The 19,433-nt window shown below is 38.5% G+C and overlaps 1 protein-coding gene across 3 annotated transcripts in view; it reads left to right on the top strand.

The window, feature by feature from the left end:
- Positions 1 to 19,433, top strand: part of RAB27A (RAB27A, member RAS oncogene family) — an 80,377-nt gene that overhangs the window by 35,185 nt on the left and 25,759 nt on the right. For 2 of the 3 annotated variants that reach the window (XM_059180558.1, XM_059180557.1), the window contains one exon: positions 16,016 to 16,190. In XM_059180558.1, the coding sequence (XP_059036541.1) occupies positions 16,038 to 16,190 (153 nt within the window). In that variant the 5' untranslated portion in view covers positions 16,016 to 16,037. Of the gene's footprint in view, positions 1 to 73; positions 202 to 16,015; positions 16,191 to 19,433 lie in introns of those variants that run through there. The other variant, XM_059180559.1, reaches the window with a different exon arrangement.

Raw genomic sequence — 19,433 nt, 5'->3', positions numbered from 1 at the left:
CAGGTTGATTTAGAAATCAACTGGATGGTTGTAGTTCTTAGTCCTTTTGCATAAGTAAATCCAAGGCACACCCTATTCTATAAACAGCTGCTGACACAAGTGCAAACAGTCCATTCCAAGACTGCATACTGAACAGGAGTAACAAGGAAAGACTTCCTGAGAATCAGTAAGAAGTACATCTCATTAGACTTTATCCATTAGGTGAGTTTCTTTTCTTTCCTTTTGATTCAGCTATTAAAGAATACGATACCATTTAGGGAGCCATTCAACAGGTTATAAATACATTGCTGAGAGAGCAGACCTGTGTGGGACCAAAAAGACCTACAGCCAGCTGTCTGTACCTTACTGACACCTAATAGGTCAGGCTAAGAATCCTAGTGTCATTGTTTTAGTGGTACTAAAGCATCAGGAAATAGTTTGATATTCTGAGCCTATTTCAATTTTTTTTTTAAAATTCTTATATTTCTGGGATGCCTGGGTGGCTCTGTCAGTTAAACATTTGCCTTAGGCTCAGGTCATGATCCCAGGGCTCTGGGATTGAGTCCCCCCTTGGGCTCCTTGCTCAATGGGGAGCCTGTTTCTCCCTCTGCCTGCTGCTCCCCAAGTTTGTGCGTGCATGCTCTCTGACAACTAAATAAATAAATACAAACTTTAAAAAAATCTTATATTTTATTTAAATCAAGGTATAATACAATGTAATATGAATACAATGTATCAGTTTCAGGTCTACAAGGTGATTCAATATTTGCATATATTGCAAAATGACCACTACAGTAAGTCTTGTTAACATCTGTCACCACACATACAGGACTTTTTGTGTGATGAGAATCTTTAAGATTTACTCTCTTAGCAAGTTTCAAATATGCAGTACAGCGTTACTAGCGGTAGTCACCATGCTACATGTATATTACATCTCTATAGCTTATTTATTTCATAACTAGAAGTTTATACCTTTCGACTCCCTTCACCCATTTTACCCACCCCCTCTTCTCTGCTTTTGGCAATCATCAATCTGTATCCATGAGCTTTTTTTTTTTTTTTTTAATTCCACATATAAGTGAAATCATATGGTGTTTGTTTTTCCCTGTCTGACTTATTTCACTTAGCATAATATCCTCAAGGTCCATTCATGTTGTCACAAATGGCAAGATTTCCTTTTTTTTTTTTTTTTCAAAGATTTTATTTATTTATTTGACAGACAGATCACAAGTAGAAGACAGGCAGGCAGAGAGAGTGGGGGAAGCAGGCTCCCCGCTGAGCAGAGACCCTGAAGCTGGGCTCCATTCCAGGACTGAGATCATGACCTGAGCTGAAGGCAGAGGCTTAACCCACTGAGCCATTCAGACACTCAGGATTTCCTTTTTTATGGGTGTGTGTGTGTGTGTGTGTGTATGTATGTATCTATCCCATTTTCTTTTTTTTTTTTTTTTTTTTTTTTAAAGATTTTATTTATTTATTTGACAGAGAGAGAGATTACAAGTAGGCAGAGAGAGAGGAGGAAGCAGGCTCCCTGCTGAGCAGAGAGCCCGATGCGGGACTCGATCCCAGGACTCTGAGATCATGACCTGAGCCGAAGGCAGCGGCTTAACCCACTGAGCCACCCAGGCGCCCTCTATCCCATTTTCTTTATCATTCACCTCTTGGTGGATATTTAGGTTGTTTCCTTATCTTTTTTTTTTTTTTTTAAAGATTTTATTTATTTATTTGACAGAGAGAGAGATCACAAGTAGGCAGAGAGAGAGAGGAAGCTGGTTCCCTCCTCAGCAGAGAGCCCAGATTCGGGGCTCAATCCCAGGACCCTGGGATCATGACCTGAGCCGAAGGCAGAGTCTTTAACCCACTGAGCCACCCAGGCGCCCCCAGTTTTTTCCTTATCTTAACTGTTGTAAATAATGCTGCAAAATTCACATGGGGTACACATATTTTTTTGAGTTAGTTTTTTCATTTTCTTTGACAAATGCCAGAAGTGGAATTACTGGGTTATATGGTGGTTCTATTTTTTAATTTTTTGAGGAAACTCGGTATTGTTTTACACAGTGGTTGTACCAATTTACATTCCTACCCAATAGTCTAGGAAGGCTGGCTTTTCTCCACATCTTCATAAAGTTATCTTTTGTCTTTTTGATAATAGCCATTCAGCAGGTATGAGATGATACCTCATTGTGGTTCTGATTATCCTTTTCTTGATGATAAGTGATGTTGGGCGTCTTTTCATGTATCTGTTGACTCTCTGTAAGTCTTCTTTGGAAAAATGTCTATTCAGGTCCTCTGCCCATTTTAAAATCAGGTTATTTGTTTTTCTCCAATGTTGAGTTGTATGACTTATTCATGTGTTTTGGATATCAACCTCTTATCAGGTATATATGACTTGCAAATAATTTCTCCATTTAGTAGGTTGCTGTTTCATTTTGTTGATGGTCTCCCTCACAGAGCAGAAGTATTTCAGTGTTTTTGAAAGGACTACGTTGTGAGGTGCCTGGGTTGCTCAGTTGGTTAAACGGCCCACTCTTGATTTTGCCTCAGGTCATGATCTCAGGGTCCTGGGATTGAGCTCAGCAGCGAGCCTGCTTGTCCCTCTCCCTCTGCTCTCTACCCTGCTCATGCATTCTTTCTCTCTCTCAAAGGTTGTATGGTAGAAATATTTACTGGTGTTTTTGCCTTTTTTTTTTTTTTTTTTTCTGGAACTCATGAGGCTGAGGTCAAAACCTAAGGTGAGATTAAGAGTCAGACTTAATTGACTGAGCCACCCAGGGGCCTCTACAGATGTTTTAAACTCAAGACCAGCTTGTACCAGTATGCTGCCTATTCATTAATTTTATGGGAAAACCAAAACTAACACCGTATTGAGAAGCATTTGTATTTCTGAAATGGCTGTATTTCCAGGAATAGATAGAAGAAAGCTCCTTTCCTTACTGGAAAAGTAGAAGTTCTTGAGGACACAGCAGCTCTTGAGTTTACTAAGGAGGGTCTAATACCTTGAAGTTAACATGGCAGCTCACCGTGTTACCAAAAAATGTGCATTCATTGCCCGGCCATTATCGATGTGAGGTCAGTTGCTGCACTCATAAACTGGAATTTGGGAAAAGTACCTGGAGACAAGACACAAGAAAGCCAGAAAGGGGAAAAAGAGAGTAGAGAGATCATGGCAGAAGGGTAATTATTAGAAACAAGGCTGTTAGAACCCAACATGGGGAAATTGTAGGGTGGATGTTAGACTGTGGAAAAGAAAGCCTGCTGTGAAGTGTTGGAACCGTGTGTGTTAGTAAGCCGCCATGTACATGGGGAGCATCTTCATGGGAGCTGAGAATAGCTGTGCTGTGATGTGACCAACCCAAGGTGAGGGGGTGGGGCAGGCAGGACAAGGGAAAAGTGGAACCATACCTGGTGCATTGTAGTCGCCATTGTAGGCATCTGTGTACCAAACCAACAGCTCAGTTTAGCCTTTGGGGTAGGGCATGTGGGATGGGAGCTCTCAAGGCCCCACCCTGTAATTGTGAGGGTACGAGCCTCTCTCATTGCAGAAAAGTTAAAGTATGGTTCCTGTCCTTTGCTGAAGAAATCGGTGAAATATTACAATATAGTGTAAAAAAAAATCATACTTACAAAACACAGGGAAAACAATATCCTAGTGTGCCAACGGTTGGGTCTGGAAAGACAGGGAGGGGATATATATTCTGGACACACTTTCTCTATAAGGATGAATAAATACAGAGTGCTTACATTCTCATTTTTTAAAAAGGGAGTGATAAGGGAGCTCCTTTCTTCCCTAGTTATTTTCCACTCTGGGATCACTATCTAATTGTCTTTATTATTTGGACAGTGATCCTCAGTAGATCTTGCTTGTAATTTGTAGGTTCTTTTACCCTCTTAAAATTTTTCTTGGAATGAAAGAAGCATCATCACTACTTCATAAGTGCAGTGGTTTGCTTCTTGATTTGATGTGTTTCTCCTGACAAATTAACACCTTTCCTGTGTGGCAGCACACATACACAAAACTTAAAGCAGATGAGATGCAAGAGAGAGCCAGTCTGTGCTGGTCTAAGGTCTCACCATACATGTTCCATGCTCAGGGAGGATAAGGCTTGGCAGAACTCCTAACTCTATTTCTAAGTGAAAAATGAAAATGTGTGTGTTTTGCGATCTTGGAAATGCACATTCCAATATCAAGTCCTTTGTGTGCCGCTTGATTTGTCATCCTTACAGCCCTGGCTGGGGTAGCAGCACTGTCACTTTTAGTATTTCTGCCTTTTAGTCCCAGGCCCCAGACTTTGGTGGCACCCTGACATAGCCAAATGCCACCATTTGGGTTGTTAAGAGCAGAATTCCCTCTGTCAACCTGTTGGGCTCACAGCTATCCCATCTTCCATGTAGCTTACGTCACTCCTCCATTTCCACTTTCGGAAAATATTTTCACTACATTCTTTGAGAGTTTTGTGATGAGTCAGTGTCATTCTTAAGGTATTGGGGGAAAGCACCAGGCTTAAAACCACAAGATCAGTGTTCAAGCTTTAATCTTTTGTAATTGTAAGAAGAGCTGTCACATATCGCTATCCTTTGGGCATTTTGCTTCTCACTCTACCCAGGTAGGTGGTGGTATCCTGTTGTTTGAACACAGAAGACCTTGACTTCAATGTCTGTTAAAACCATCTTCTGTGTATGTATAAAAAGCAACCACTGCATGGGAGTAGACTTTACAGAATTTCACACTTGTATCAAATTCTTGGAGATTTTCCAGGATCATGGTGTCATTAAGAAGCATATTGAGCCATGGGTTGAACACTGCAGTCACATATGGTTGTGCCCATTATGGGGCTGCTTTCACATTGTTTGACATCTTACTCAGCAAACCAAACAGCCACTCCTATTGTCACAGTATAGCCCATATTTTATAAATGACATATTCTATACTGTGCCCTTTCCCTATTACCTTGTATCTATAAAACAAGAGGTACTTATCACACACTGCGTCATTTAACAACCAGTGTTTACTTTCCACAAATTGTTATAAACACTCATATTCTGATCCTAAAACAGGCTTGGGCAACAAATAACATCTTTGAAGTAAATGAATCAATCAATGGTCTCCATAAATTAAAAAACAACAACAAAACAACTGGTATATCATTTGAGTCATTCCACAATGGTCTTGGAGAAGAACACTTTTCTATTTACAAGAATAATTTGTGTCCCCTTCTTCCCTAATGCGTAGTTGCTTGTATTATTTATTTACTGGGTGATGTTGCTCACCTACTGAGGTTAATGGTAACATTGTCGAAATAATGGGTCAAGTCCTGGATTGAGACTGTTTAATTTTTCTTTACTCTCATCTTTTTCTTTAATACTCATAAAGGATTTGCAAATGTCTGGAGGAAGCTTTTACAAGTAAAGATATGTTTGGATGTCCTGCTAGTATTTGGAAATGTATATTTAATGGTATTTACAGGTCTTTTTATTTTTTCTCTGAATAACTTGCTGTGTTGGAATACCATCATCTGCTACAAGATAGTCTTTTTACTTTGTTTAAATGGGGGTAAATGATGGGGGGAGTAGGGAGAGGGTGGTTGGGTTATGGACGTTGGGGAGGGTATGTGCTACGGTGAATGCTTTAAAATGTATAAGCCAATTCACAGACCTGTGAATTGACTTTGACTTTACGGTATAGGAATTGCAATGATCTAAGACAGTTGTCGCTAAGGCTTATTTGATAAACACAAGTCCCTGCTCCTATCTTGGTACATTGTAAAATGCCTTTCCTGTACTGCCCCACTGTGTATGATTTCTCTTCCCCTTTTCTGCTGTCGCTATCATATATGTCCTTCAGAATGCCAGGAATGGGGGTCAGCAATGACCTGTAGCCCTGGGACAAATAATACATTATATGCTAATAAAAGTAAAAAAATAAATGGGGAGAATGAAATATTCCTATGTAGCAGGCACATTTATAATTACTAAGCCAAATGATATGCAAATTTAGATCCTGTCAGTTTTTAGCCAAGAACATCTCTCCTCACTTCTAGGCCAGATCCATGATATTTCTACAAACAGTATACTGATAGGAATACATCTATGAATCATAGCTTATGGGTGAATATTTAATGCAGCTATGTAATCTCAATTTAGATAAAGTCAAACTCATCCTTGAATAAGGAGACAAGAAAGACCTAGATTTCAATTTCCTTCTATTTTTCAAAAGCTGTTAGATTTCTATGTACTTCTCTCTACCCAGGATCTTTGCACAAACAAGACAAGTTCTTTGTTTATAATTTCAGCTATTCCACTCAAGGATAGGTTCGAAACTCTTACCTAGACCAGAAATTGAGAAGAAGCAGCTCACATGCACAGAGGGCAGAGGCAGTCACCTCTTATGGAAATGGGGAGCCCCACTATTGGGCAGAACACATGTTGTTTTTGTAGTGAAAGTAGATGTGTTTGACTTTACGGTATAGGAATTGCAATGATCTAAGACAGTTGTAGCTAGGGCTTATTTGATAAACACAAGTCCCTGCTCCTGTCTTGGTACATTGTAAAATGCCTTTCCTGTACTGCCCCACTGTGTATGATTTCTCTTCCCCTTTTCTGCTGTCGCTATCATATATGTCCTTCAGAATGCCAGGAATGGGGGTCAGCAATGGTGACCATAAACAAAACAAGAAAAGCCTACTGCTTTTTAACATTAAATTTAAAAAACACTGATAGACTTTATTCTGTGCCAGTCATTGGTATGTGAACATCTTTCTTGAAATGAATCCTTGAATAAGAGGACATTAATATGTATGACAGAACATGAGGCAATATAGTTCTCAAAAATGCTGATGTTTTGTGTTTTATCTGAAAAGTAATAGTTACATTCACATTTTCCTATTTCTACATAGAAAATCACGTTGGGCAAGGCAAGTGAAGTCCATAAGCTCTCTAGGAACACTGTAATATTTCATTAGCCTTTCTAAGAAATTCAAAATACTGTCCGGCAAAAATGATTTACAATATACATCATGCTTCTCTATTAAAGCTCTCTGTTTCTTCTCTGTTGAGCTTTACATTTTTATTCCTTTTGTATCTTTATATGCATGCAAGACGTATGACTTGAGCACTTATCGGCAGGGAAAAAGCAATAGGGGGATGTGAATTTTGATGTCCTGTTGTGTTATGTTTACAAGGGAGGATTAAAATGTTCTTGAGGATTGGCTTTTCTTGAAAACCCCAAGAAGTGGTTATAGTCATTAGGAGAACATAGATGGGGATGTAAGGTTTCCATGTTGAGTATTGGCTTCCCATTGTGCTCTGGCACCAAGCACAGAATAGGCACTAAAATAATACTTGATGAATGAAAGAGTGATTGAATGAGCCCAAAGACGTATCCTTATAGAAAGCTTCAGGTGGAACCACAGGAGATAATCTTGATTTGAGAAGAAAGCACCAAGTTCAATATCAAAAATATCTGTAGGGAAATGAAAAACTTCATGATTTTCCTGCTCTTTCTCCATTTTGAAGCCACAAGAAAGACTTACATAAAGAGGATTTACAGGTGATGGCACAAGGATCAACATACATAATGTCTTACATTTGCTATGACCAACAAGAGGCAAATGTGCCCTCAGTTTAAGATCTGTCTCCCGAGGGGAGCACATCAGAAGAAGAGCTTTGTGACTGAGAGGCAGAAGTACAGGCCCTTCATCTCCACTTCCTGAGTGTAAGCCTTACTTATAAAGTAATTCATCTCTGTATCTGGCTGGTACCACAGAAAACTTTGATTCTTGAATCAAAGCAACTATACCTGAGGTTCCTGGCTTTGAAGGAAAGGATACAGAGAGAATAAAAATCATGATCTGTTAGAAAAGGATACAGGACTATAATTTAGAAGCCTAGGGATCTAGCCTAGCTCCACATCTAACCTGCTGATTGCTTTTATAATATTCACTTGTCTTCTCTGGGCTTCATTCAGTTTCCTCTTCTGGTAATTAAAGCATTCAACTTATTCCAGCTCTGAAACTGCCAAAACTTACACAGATAAAACTCAGTGTTAGATTGGAATACTAAGATAGTTTTTGTATCAGATAGAGACCTCATAAGTGATTGCACCTAAATTGAATTTTTCCTATGAATTTTCTAGAGGTTGAGGTACTGGATTAAATTAAGAGTAGATCACAAAATGACATGCCTTGCTGAGAACTTGATGAGGTTACTAGTAATAGTATATCTAAAGACAAGTTTCAATTATTGAACATTTAACATACACCAAGCAATGCACTAAAAGCTTTCCAGGGCTAATGTCACTTAATAATCATTGTTATCTCCATTTTATAGTTGAAAGAATGGAGGCTTAGTGTAAAGAACTCAGACCAGGTCATGCACAGAGTCAGAATTTGAACCCAGGCCTACTTCCCATCATATTAAGAAAACATCTTTTTTTTTTAAAAAAAAATTTTTATTTATTTATTTATTTGACAGAGAGAGAGAGAGAGAGATCACAAGTAGGCAGAGAGGGGGAAACAGGCTTCCTGCTGAGCAGAGAGCCTGATGCGGGGCTCGATCCCAGAACCCTGAGATCATGACCTGAGCCAAAGGCAGAGGCTTAATCCACTGAGCCGATCCCAGAACCCTGAGATCATGACCTGAGCCAAAGGCAGAGGCTTAATCCACTGAGCCACCCAGGCGCCCCCACAAGAAAACATCTTTTTATGTAGTACATAAAAAGTACTACTTTTAATGTAGTACTACTTTTTATGTAGTACAAGGTTTGTACAGACCATTGAGTCTTCTTTAAGAATAATATGCTGGGGGGCGCCTGGGTGGCTCGGTGGGTTAGGGCCTCTGCCTTCTGCTCAGGTTGTGGTCCCAGGGTGCTGGCATCGAGCCCGCCTTGGACTCTCTACTCGGCGGGGAGCCTGCTTCCTCCTCCCTCTCTTTCTGCCTGCCTCTCTGCCTACTTGTGATCTCTGTTAAATAAAATAAATAAAATCTTAAAAAAAAAAAAACTAATATGCTGGTAAAATAATATCATGCGTGCCTAGTACTGTTTGTGGCACATGGTGGTTATAATAGAGGGTATTATCTATCCCTCTTTTCTTGGCCCTCTATTAAGTATGGGTGATAGAGGGAAAACTTTCCCTTATCTGAGGCAGTTTCAGAATGATTCTGCCTCATGCTAGGGGATCCTAAGGTTGAGTCTATGATTGACTTTCATAGGAAGCTTTACGGAGTATTTGGGCTAGGTGGTGTGTTGGGGGGGTGGGGGGGATGATGGAGGGAGGGAGAGAAATCTAATTCTTTGCTCTTAACTAAAACCACTCTCTTCTATCTTATTCCCTGGAGACCGATTAAGATATGTTTTATTTTTTTAAATAAGGAAGAAGATCATTGACTTTCTCTCAGCAGGCAATTATTACCACTTAGTCTATGTTGAGGAAGTGGGTGTTCCTTGCTTTCTATTGTTAATCTGGTGAGAGTGAGGGTGGAGAGCACTTTGAAAAAATATTTGTGTAGGGAGGAGAGATTGAAGTGAACTGAGTAAGAAAGTGCAGGTCCCAAATTAGGGTCATAATTGACTTTTTAGAAGACATTTCCTTGAGGTATCTCAGATGCCACTTCCTGAAGGAGATACAGAATATAAAGAAATAAACTTTGGTTCAAGTGCTCTTCATAGATTGTTATTTTTACCTTCATTAATTTTTAGTTTAGGGGCGTAGTTCCTTCTTACAGTTCTAGGAAAGAAAGTAAGCCTGCATATTGACTGTAGGAGGCTAGATTGCAAGATGATGGTGCTAATGGCAGTTAATAGTTATACAGAATTTACCGTGTGCCAAACACTGTTCTAAACTCTTCATGTTCACATTAACTCAGTCCTTACAACAGCCTCTGAAATAGGTTTACCACTTCATCAGTTCTAAAATGTGTTGATGGTGGCTTTGTGATCTTACTATAGGATGCTAATGACAGATTTTTCACATAACTATCTCCAGTGCTATCTCATTGAGTAACAGTTTAAAAATGTCATGAGTTATAAGACTGTGAAATGTAAGATGCACCCCAATTATAAAGAAGTTAAAATAAGAAAGCATATGCATGCTAGAATTAATAAAATAAAAATTAATTAAAAAATCATTGCCATTTTAATTTTTATTTATTTATTTTTAAAGATTTTATTTATTTTTTTGACAGATCTCAAGTAGGGGGAGAGGTAGGCAGAGAGAGAGAGAGAGAGAGAGAGAGAGAGGGAGGAGGAAGCAGGCTCCCCACTGAGCAGAGAGCCAGGATGCCAGACTCAATCCCAGGACCCTGGATCATGACCTGAGCTGAAGGCAGAGGCTTAACCCACTGAGCCACCTGGGTGCCCCCATTCCCATTTTTAAAATGGGGAACCTGAGGCAAGAGGGATTACATTTTCTTTAAAAATTATTTTTCTTAACACAACATATGACCATTATATTACAGCTGTATTACAGGAAATTGTAATATAAAATTAGGAAATGATGTATGATATTAATACCTCTCTATCTAAAAATAGAGTATATTTCTGTGCACAGTCTAATTAGTGGTCTTCATTATAATACTTGTGGTTTCATGTATTTGCTGTATTGTGTCTGGGCCCCCACATAAAATCTTCCCTTCTTATAAGAGTGCTCCTCTTTATGCAGCTCCTTCATCTGGCTAATTGACTAAGTCTTTAAGACTAAGATTGAAAATAATTTCTGGGGTGCCTGGGTGGCTCAGGTCATGATCTCAGGGTCCTGGGATTGAGCCCCACATCAGGCTCTCTGCTCAGCAGGGAGCCTGCTTCTTCCTCTCTCTCTCTGCCTGCCTCTCTGCCTACTTGTGATCTCCCTCTGTCAAATAAATAAATAAAATAAAATAAATAATTTCCCCTTGGAAATTCCTAAAAAAATTGTTTTTCTTTTATTTATTTTACAAAACTTTTATTTATCTATTTGTTTGGAAGACAGAGTGTGAAGAGGGAGGAGCAGAGGGAGAGGGACAGGCAGACTCTGAGTTGAGTGCAGAGTTCCAGGCTGGGGCCCTCTCAGAACCCTGGGATCAGGACCTGAGCTGAAATCAAGAGTTAGTCACTTAATGGACTGAGCTACCCAGGCACACCAAGGGATCGAATTTTCTAAAGTGAAATAACTGGGGGGCGCCTGGGTGGTTCAGTGGGTTAAAGCCTCTGCCTTTAGCTCAGGTCATGATCCCAGGGTCCTGGGATTGAGCCCCGCATGGGGCTCTCTGCTCAGCCGGGAGCCTGCTTCCCCCTCTCTCTCTGCCTGCCTCTCTGCCTACTTGTGATCTCTCTGTCAAATAAATAAATAAAATCTTAAAAAAAAAAAAAAGTGAAATGACTAGATTCACATCCAGATGATTTGGTTCTAGAGTCCATGTTCTTGACCTCTACTTTTTTCTCTCAACAATGTGCTGGAATTGAGCCCATGTTAGCATGTGAATAGACTGCCCAAGACCCACTTACTTATCTTCTCATTGGGGCATTCATGACAGAATGGCACTGAGATCCTACTGAGAGAGGAAGCAGAAGCAGTATCTGGTATGTAGCACCTTACTGTAGGGCTGTGGTAAAGATTGTGAAGTACTTGGTGTGTGGGCATCTGACCTTGGCTTCTGACCCATTTTTAACAAAAGTAATGCAATTGGGAAAAACCTTCATGAACTGGCTTCTTAAGCATCAATAGGCTGGAATGCTCACTGCAAATAGTACGCACAAAATGTTGTTTGAGTGTCCCAGATGTCAAATTCTGCACTGTGTGTTTTCAGTGTTTAATTTTCCACTCTAAAATGCCAACATAAACATCATTTACGTTATTTCCACATTTGGGGATTGAAGTATTTTCTTTGTGGAAACTAGGCCCCTGAAATACCACTCAAGAATTGAATAACAAGAATAAGAAAGAGAAATAATTTTTTAAAAAAAGATTTTATTTGCGTATGTGACCTTGTGACAGAGATCACAAGTAAGCAGAGAGGCAGGGAGAGAGAGGGGAAGCAGGCTCCCTGCTGAGCAGAGAGCCAGATGCAGGGTTTGATCCCAGGACCCTGAGATCATGACCTGAGCAGAAGGCAGAGTCTTAACCCACAGAGCCACCCAGGCACCCTAAAACAAAAATAATTTTTTAAAAAGGTTTACTTATTTGACAGACAGAGATCACAAGTAGGCAGAGAGGCAGGCAGAGAGAGAGAGAGAGAGAGAGAAAGGAGGAAGCAGGCTCCCCGCTGAGCAGAGAGCCAGATGCAGGGCTTGATCCCAGGACCCTGAGCCCATGACCTGAGCTGAAGGCAGAGGCTTTAGCCCACTGAGCCACCCAGGCACCCCGACCCAAGTAATTTTCATTAGATATATTTAGTTTTAGTCAAAGTGGCTAAAGTAGTTTTGTAGGTGTAACCTCTTTGAACTCAACTCTTTCATTCTGAACTAAAATGAACCATTCAGGGGGCACCTGGGTGGCTCAGTTGGTTAAGCATCTGCCTTCAGCTCAAGTTGTGATCCCAGGGTCCTGGGTTCGAGCCCCATATCTGGCTCCTTGCTCAGCAGAGAGCCTGCTTCTCCCTCTCCCTCTGCCTTCCACTTGTATTTGCTTTCTCTCTCTCAAGTAAATAAATAAATAAAAACTTAAAAAAAAATGAACCATTCAGTTTTGTTTTGTTTTTAAAGATTTTATTTATTTATTTGACAGAGAGAAATTACAAGTACACTGAGAGGCAGGCAGAGAGAGAGAGAAGGAAGCAGGCTCCCTGCTGAGCAGAGAGCCCGATGCGGGACTCGATCCCAGGACCCTGAGATCATGACCTGAGCCGAAGGCAGCGGCTTAACCCACTGAGCCTCCCAGGCGCCCCTGTTTTTTTTTTTTTTTTTTTTTAACAAGTATGGGTTTAGTAGCATGAACTGCAGTGTTTTATACAGATTTGAACCTGTTTTTAGGCTGGTCATAACTGCTTTTGCGATCGTCAGGTCGATTTAAAATGAAAATGTTTTAAATCAGCCAAAAAAGATCAGGATTACTTTGAAAGTGTTCTGTGTTGACTCAGCAAATGACTCTGAGCCAGTCAGAATTCCTTTATGCAAGAAATGTGTTTTGAGTGACTCAGAGATAATTTCAGAGATTGTGTTAGGTCTTCAGGGCCAGTCTGGTCTGTCTAGAATGGGGTAAAGAGGGTGAGCTAAAATTTACTGAGTGTCCAGCATATGCCAAGCATTGTGTTGGGTGCTTCACAAAGCATCTTGTTTAATCTTTAGAACAATGGTGTGAAGGAGTGTATAGTATCTTCTTTTTCATAGGATGGAAACCTGAATCCAAGACTCAGAGACATCTGAGGTATGCAGGAAACATGGAATTTAGCCCAGGTCAGCTTGACTTTGGAGGTCATGTGTTTCCTAGTAGGCTACCTTGTATGATACAATACCTGGTCACCTTTAAGCCCAACATGCATTTGTGGAAGTGTGAGTAACAGACAATAAGCTTGGAGACAGACAGGAACCTGGAGTTAAGGGATTTGTATTCTAGACTATGTAAATGAGTTAACCTTTATGGGTTCTATTTCATCCTTTGGAAAACTGAACCCAGAAAGTGAGAGGTTTTAGACATTTATTTTCAGATTAACGAGGCAGATTGCCTAGAGGTGTGATCTGAAGAGTGCAAACTATGATTAATATTGATGGTGATATTTATATACCTTCAGTAGTGGTATTGGTTTGTTATGATTGTTATGTTTGTTTATGATGTCTTGATTTGGGAACAAACTGTTATGTATTGCTGTCAATATGAATAGAAAATCTCACAAAGAAAATCTTAAGATTTATATGTGTGATTCTTCTCCCGTGATAAGTAAACACAGTAAATTTTGGTGCAGCCAATAGAGTTTGATCTGTCTTTGAATTCCATTCAAGTAGATTTAGAGAGTTCTAGAAGAGTGATGCCATTGTTGACAGCATTTTCTTCTACACCTTAAGTGATATAAAAATATAGATGTGGAAATGACCACCCTTAGTTCAAATTAAAAAGTAAAGAGGAAGTAAGGTAACCACAGTGTTGTCTTGTATCATTCTCATTGCAGAGTTTGGAGTTGCTTTCTGCTTCTTCATTTATTTTTAGAGGAACCTCCAAAATGATTAAACATTATCTGGACCTGCTTTTCAATTCTTAACTCTAATTAATGAATAACTTGGAGCTAAATGAGATCCTATGATATGATGGGCTAGAATATTTATTTGTACCCTGTTGGTCATCTTCTAGAGAAGAATTCTGTTATATACCATTAATACTGGCAACTTAAACCTGTGAATACAGAAGCTATAATATAGGGAAGCCGTTATCTGTGAAGTGTCATTCTTTATAGTTTGTAAATAGAATTATGAATGTTTGTGGAGTCTCTGCCCTTATCAGCTGACTAGCCATATCTGAGTATTAGGTCCCAGATCTTTGCTGAGGCAGTATGAGGAAGTAAATTGCAGTGGCTCTTGGGGGTCAGTGTTCAGGAATTTTGAGCATAAGGTGAGTCACCAAATTGAGGATGGGGTGGGGGGAGGAACCCTTGAAAATCAATAAATGTCCTTCCTTGAGCTTTTATTAATTTTGAGGATCTATAAAAATAATCCCATAGGAAGCATTGAGAATTGTAAAGTTTCTCAATGTGAGGCTGGGTGAAATTAGACATTGGGAAGAAAATCAGCAGTATCTAATGTAGCGCATCTAATGTGTGGGGGTGATGATGGGATGGGTGAGGATGCATGTTTGAATGACATGTGGAGTTGTCAGTGGTGGTGGGATAGCTGGATATTTCCCTGATTTTTCTGGAGGGTTTATTGGTATTAGAAATGTAAGCACAAAAAGAAGTAAGCCTTTCCTGGAGATAGACTACATTTTCAGCTGGACCGATACTTTGATTAGTTGCAATCTATTTAAGGAATAATAACAAGTCATGAAAAGTGTTCATTGATAAAAGATAAAAATTACCATGGTTATTAGGTCTTGTTGGTGAAAACAAGAATTTTTCTTCTCTAAGGCAGACTTTCATTTTAGTCAGTATCTAAGACCTGAATTGGTAGCATTTCTTGTTTGAGTACCAAGGCAAGTATAGAGAGATGAGCACTTTGTAATGGAACTGTGATCTCTGGATAGTGACTTGCCAAATCCGGAACTTAGCTCCCAGGGGAGCAGTGGTATTCTGAAAAGTCTGACTTAATATGCGGTGTATAATCATCATCATCATCACCATCATCACCATCATCACCATCATCAAAATAAGGAAGCCACAGGGGTGCCTGAGTGGCTCAGTGGGTTAAGCCTCTGCTTTGGCTCAGGTCATGATCTCAGGGTCCTGGGATGGAGCCCCACATCGGGCTCTCTGCTCAGAAGGGAGCCTGCTTCCTCCTCTCTCTCTCTGCCTGCCTCTCTGCCTACTTGTGATTTCTCTCTCTGTCAAATGAATAAACAAAATCTTAAAAAAAAAATAAGGAAGCCACAGCCAAATTTTACTTGTGAATTTAGTATAGCCTTTGAAGCAACTATAATGACCTTTGAAAATGAATAGGATAAGTGAAATTGCCTAGATGTCCAAGTAAAAGAGAAAAACCAAGGATCTAGCACTAGGAGACTTTGAAAAAGAAAGGGGAATTGGAACCACTTGTACCCTAAGAATTATTATTATTCCTGTAACATTCTCCTTCCTTCTTTCTTTTTTAAAGTTGTTACTCTGTGTGATCTGCATGTAAGACTTAGTGCTGGTTATCTTTTTAATTTTTATTCTGACTTGGAATTTTTGTCTTAATGGTACTATAATATGTACATTAAATTTAAATTAAACTGTTATTTATTATTTTACTAACATCTCATCTAGCAAATTATTAGGTCCTTGGGGGCAGTGAATACTATCTAATCATCTTCACAGAACCCTTCGGCATATAGGTGTCAAACAGTAATTATTGAACTGGGTATTAATATAACTCACCTTATTCATGGAAGATGCTAATATTTCTTATTGGCTTTTTAGGAAATATGCATTTGTTTATATTTTATAGGTGAACCACTGAGTTCTTCATTATGTCTGATGGCGACTACGATTACCTCATCAAGTTTTTGGCTTTGGGAGACTCTGGAGTAGGGAAGACCAGTGTACTTTACCAGTACACAGATGGTAAATTTAACTCCAAATTTATCACGACAGTGGGCATTGATTTCAGGGAAAAGAGAGTGGTAAGTTCTATATAAAAAATGTGATCTCTGAATCAGCATTTGCCTGTCTGTCTAGTTTATTTTGTAGGAATTAGAAGGACAAAGTTTGGAATATAAAATTGAAGGGTGCATGTGAAAGTGTATCATGTTCAGTCTAGGAAATGTGATTTAAAAGGTTGTGCTGAGGGACCTTTATTATAAAACCAATGAGACGAATGTGAAGATTTCTTTCAAAATTTTCCCTTGATACCCTTTTGACATGCATGTTCCCTCAGAACACCTCAAAGTTATTTGTCTACATTTGTTATGAAGCCTACAAACCCCCCTAGCATTCTGCTCCTGTTTTGTGGACTATTTCTTCTACCTTTGATGTCATTTTTAGTAGCCTTTGTCTTAATTCAATCCCACATGGAACACTAAGTGGCAGACTCATCGCTCCTGCCAGGAAGGTGAGGTTGGCGTGGGAGTGAGAATGCCACTAGTCTATGTTGACCTGGGAAGTAACCAAGGGAACATGGAGGTTCTACTGGATGGTGAAGGAAGAGGCTCTTTTTTCTTTTCTTTAAGGGACCATAGGACTGAAAGTTATGCTGGTGGAGGTAGGGGAGGAGGTCACTGTATCAGAGTTGCAGAGAGAAGATGGCCTTCATCATGAACTATATTTCTTGTTGAAAAACTGACTGTTACCATGAAGCAGGTCAACAAGTGGCCAAGAGACAAAGATCTTTCACTGGATCATATTCTACCTGGAAAAGATAAATGGTGTCTGGCTTCTAGGGTAAAAGAATTCATTCCCTCTTACTCACTTGAGGTCTTTTCTTCCAGTGTCAGAGAATCTTAGAGACTCAGACCCACTGAGTAAGAATAGGATTTCATTAAATTTTTAGTATTGACATATAATTGCTAGAATCAGTATATATATGTGATAATATTTATTCCCATTTTATAACCTTGTTTTAAAAAAATCACTTTATTGACATATAATTCACATGACATAAAATTCACCCATTGAGAGTGTACAATAGGGATACCTGGGTGGCTCAGTTGGTTAAGCCACTGCCTTCGGCTTAGGTCATGATCCCAGGGTCCTGGGATCGAGCCCCACATTGGGCTCCTTGGTGGGGAGCCTGCTTCTCTCTCTGCCTCTGCCTGCTTGTGCACTATCTGTCTGTCTCTCTCTCTCTCTCTGACAAATAAATAAATAAGATATTAAAAAAGAAAGTGTACAATATGTGGGTTTTAGTATATTCACAGTTGTGCCTTTTAGCAGTCATTCCCCATTTATCCTCCTGCTAGCCATTAATCTATTCTCCATGGATTTAGCTTTTCTGGACATATCCCATCAATGGAATCATACAATATGTGGCCATTTCTGTCTGGCTTCTTTCACTTAGCATAATGTTTTCAAGGTTCATCCATGTTGTAGCATGTATCATAACTTCATTCTTTTGTGTGACCGAATAATATTCCATTGTATTGGTATGCCACATTTTGTTACCCATTCATCCATTGATAGACGTTTGAGTTGTTTTACTTTTTGGCTATAATGAATAATGCTTCCATTAACAGTCATATACATTTTTTGTGTAGACTTATGTTTTCAAGTCTCTTGGTTATATACCTAGGCTATATGGAATTGATTTGCCTTATGATAACTCTCTATTTAACTTTGAGTAACTTCCAGATTTTTCTAAAGATGCTACACCATTTTACGTTCTTACCAGCAATCTTGTTTTCCATTTTCACCATATCCTCACCAATTCTTGTTATTGTCTATTTGATTATAGCTATTCTGGTGAGTGTGAAGTGGTATCTCATTATAAGTTTGACATAAATTTCCCTGATGACAGCTATTTTTGAGCAATCATTTCTTTCACATGCTTTATTAGCCATTTGTATATCATCTTTGGAGAATGTCTATTCTGATTATTTGCTGGTTTAGAAATGGGATGTCTTTTTATTCCTTACTTTAAAGAGTTTTAAAAATATATTCTGGATAAATGTTCTATATATGGACAAATATATATTTATAGATATGGATCTATATATATGGATACATATATTCTGGATAAATTATATATATACATATATATGTATATGTATATATATGTATATAATATATAAATATATTCTGGATAAATTATATATATACATATACATGTATATATACTATATATATATCAATGTGTATATATATACAGTATATATACACATGTATATGTATATATATAATTTATATATGTATACATATATACATATACATGCATATATACATATATGTACATACATATACATACATATATACATATACATATATGTATAATTTCTCCAGAATATATTTATCCATATGTATATGTATATATATATAAATTATAGCCCTTATGTTTAGGTCTATGATCCATTTTGGGTTAATTTTTATATATGGTGTGAAGGGGGTCCAACTTTTTTATTTTTATTTTTTTTGCATAGGGGTATCCATTTGTACCAGCAGCATTTATTGCAGAGACTATGCTTTCCCCCATGAACGGTCTTGATGCTATTGTTGAAAATCAGTTGACCATAAATATAAGTGTATATTTTTAGACCCTCAGTTCTGTTCCATTCATCTAGATGTTTATCCTTAAACCAGTACTTACCTTGCTTCTGCTTTGTACTAAGTTTTGAAATCGGGAAGCACGAGTCCTCCCTCCCACTTTGTTCTTCTTTTTCAGGATTGTTTTGGATTCCTAGCAATTCCATTTGAACTTTAGGTTCAGCTTATCAATTTCTACCAAGGAGCCAGCTGAGACTCTGATAGGGATTTCACTGAATCTTTAGATCAATTTGGGGAATATTAGTATCTTAACAATATTACATCTTCTGACCCATGAACATGAGATAGTTTGCCATTTATTTAGATCTTTAATTTCTTTCAACAATGTTTTATAGCTTTCAAAGTGTCAGTTTTATGCTTCTTTGTTCATTTTATTCTTAAGTATCTTATTTTTTATGCTACTAGAAATGGAATTGTTTTCTTAATTCACTTTGAATTGTTATTGCCAGTGTATAGACATATACAATTTATTTTGTAAATTCCTCTTGTACATTGAAACCTTGATGAACTTATTTATTAGTTTTAATTGTGTGTGTGTGTGTGTGTTTATTCCTTATGGATATATATATATATAATATATATATATAATATATATATATTCCTTATGGAATATAGATATTCCTTATATATCTATATACAAGATCATGTCATCTTCTGTTTTACTACTTCTT

Source organism: Mustela lutreola, chromosome 7, assembly GCF_030435805.1.
Source record: "Mustela lutreola isolate mMusLut2 chromosome 7, mMusLut2.pri, whole genome shotgun sequence".
NCBI classification, from domain to species: Eukaryota; Metazoa; Chordata; class Mammalia; order Carnivora; family Mustelidae; genus Mustela; species Mustela lutreola.
This window is presented reverse-complemented; position numbering and strand designations above follow the sequence as displayed.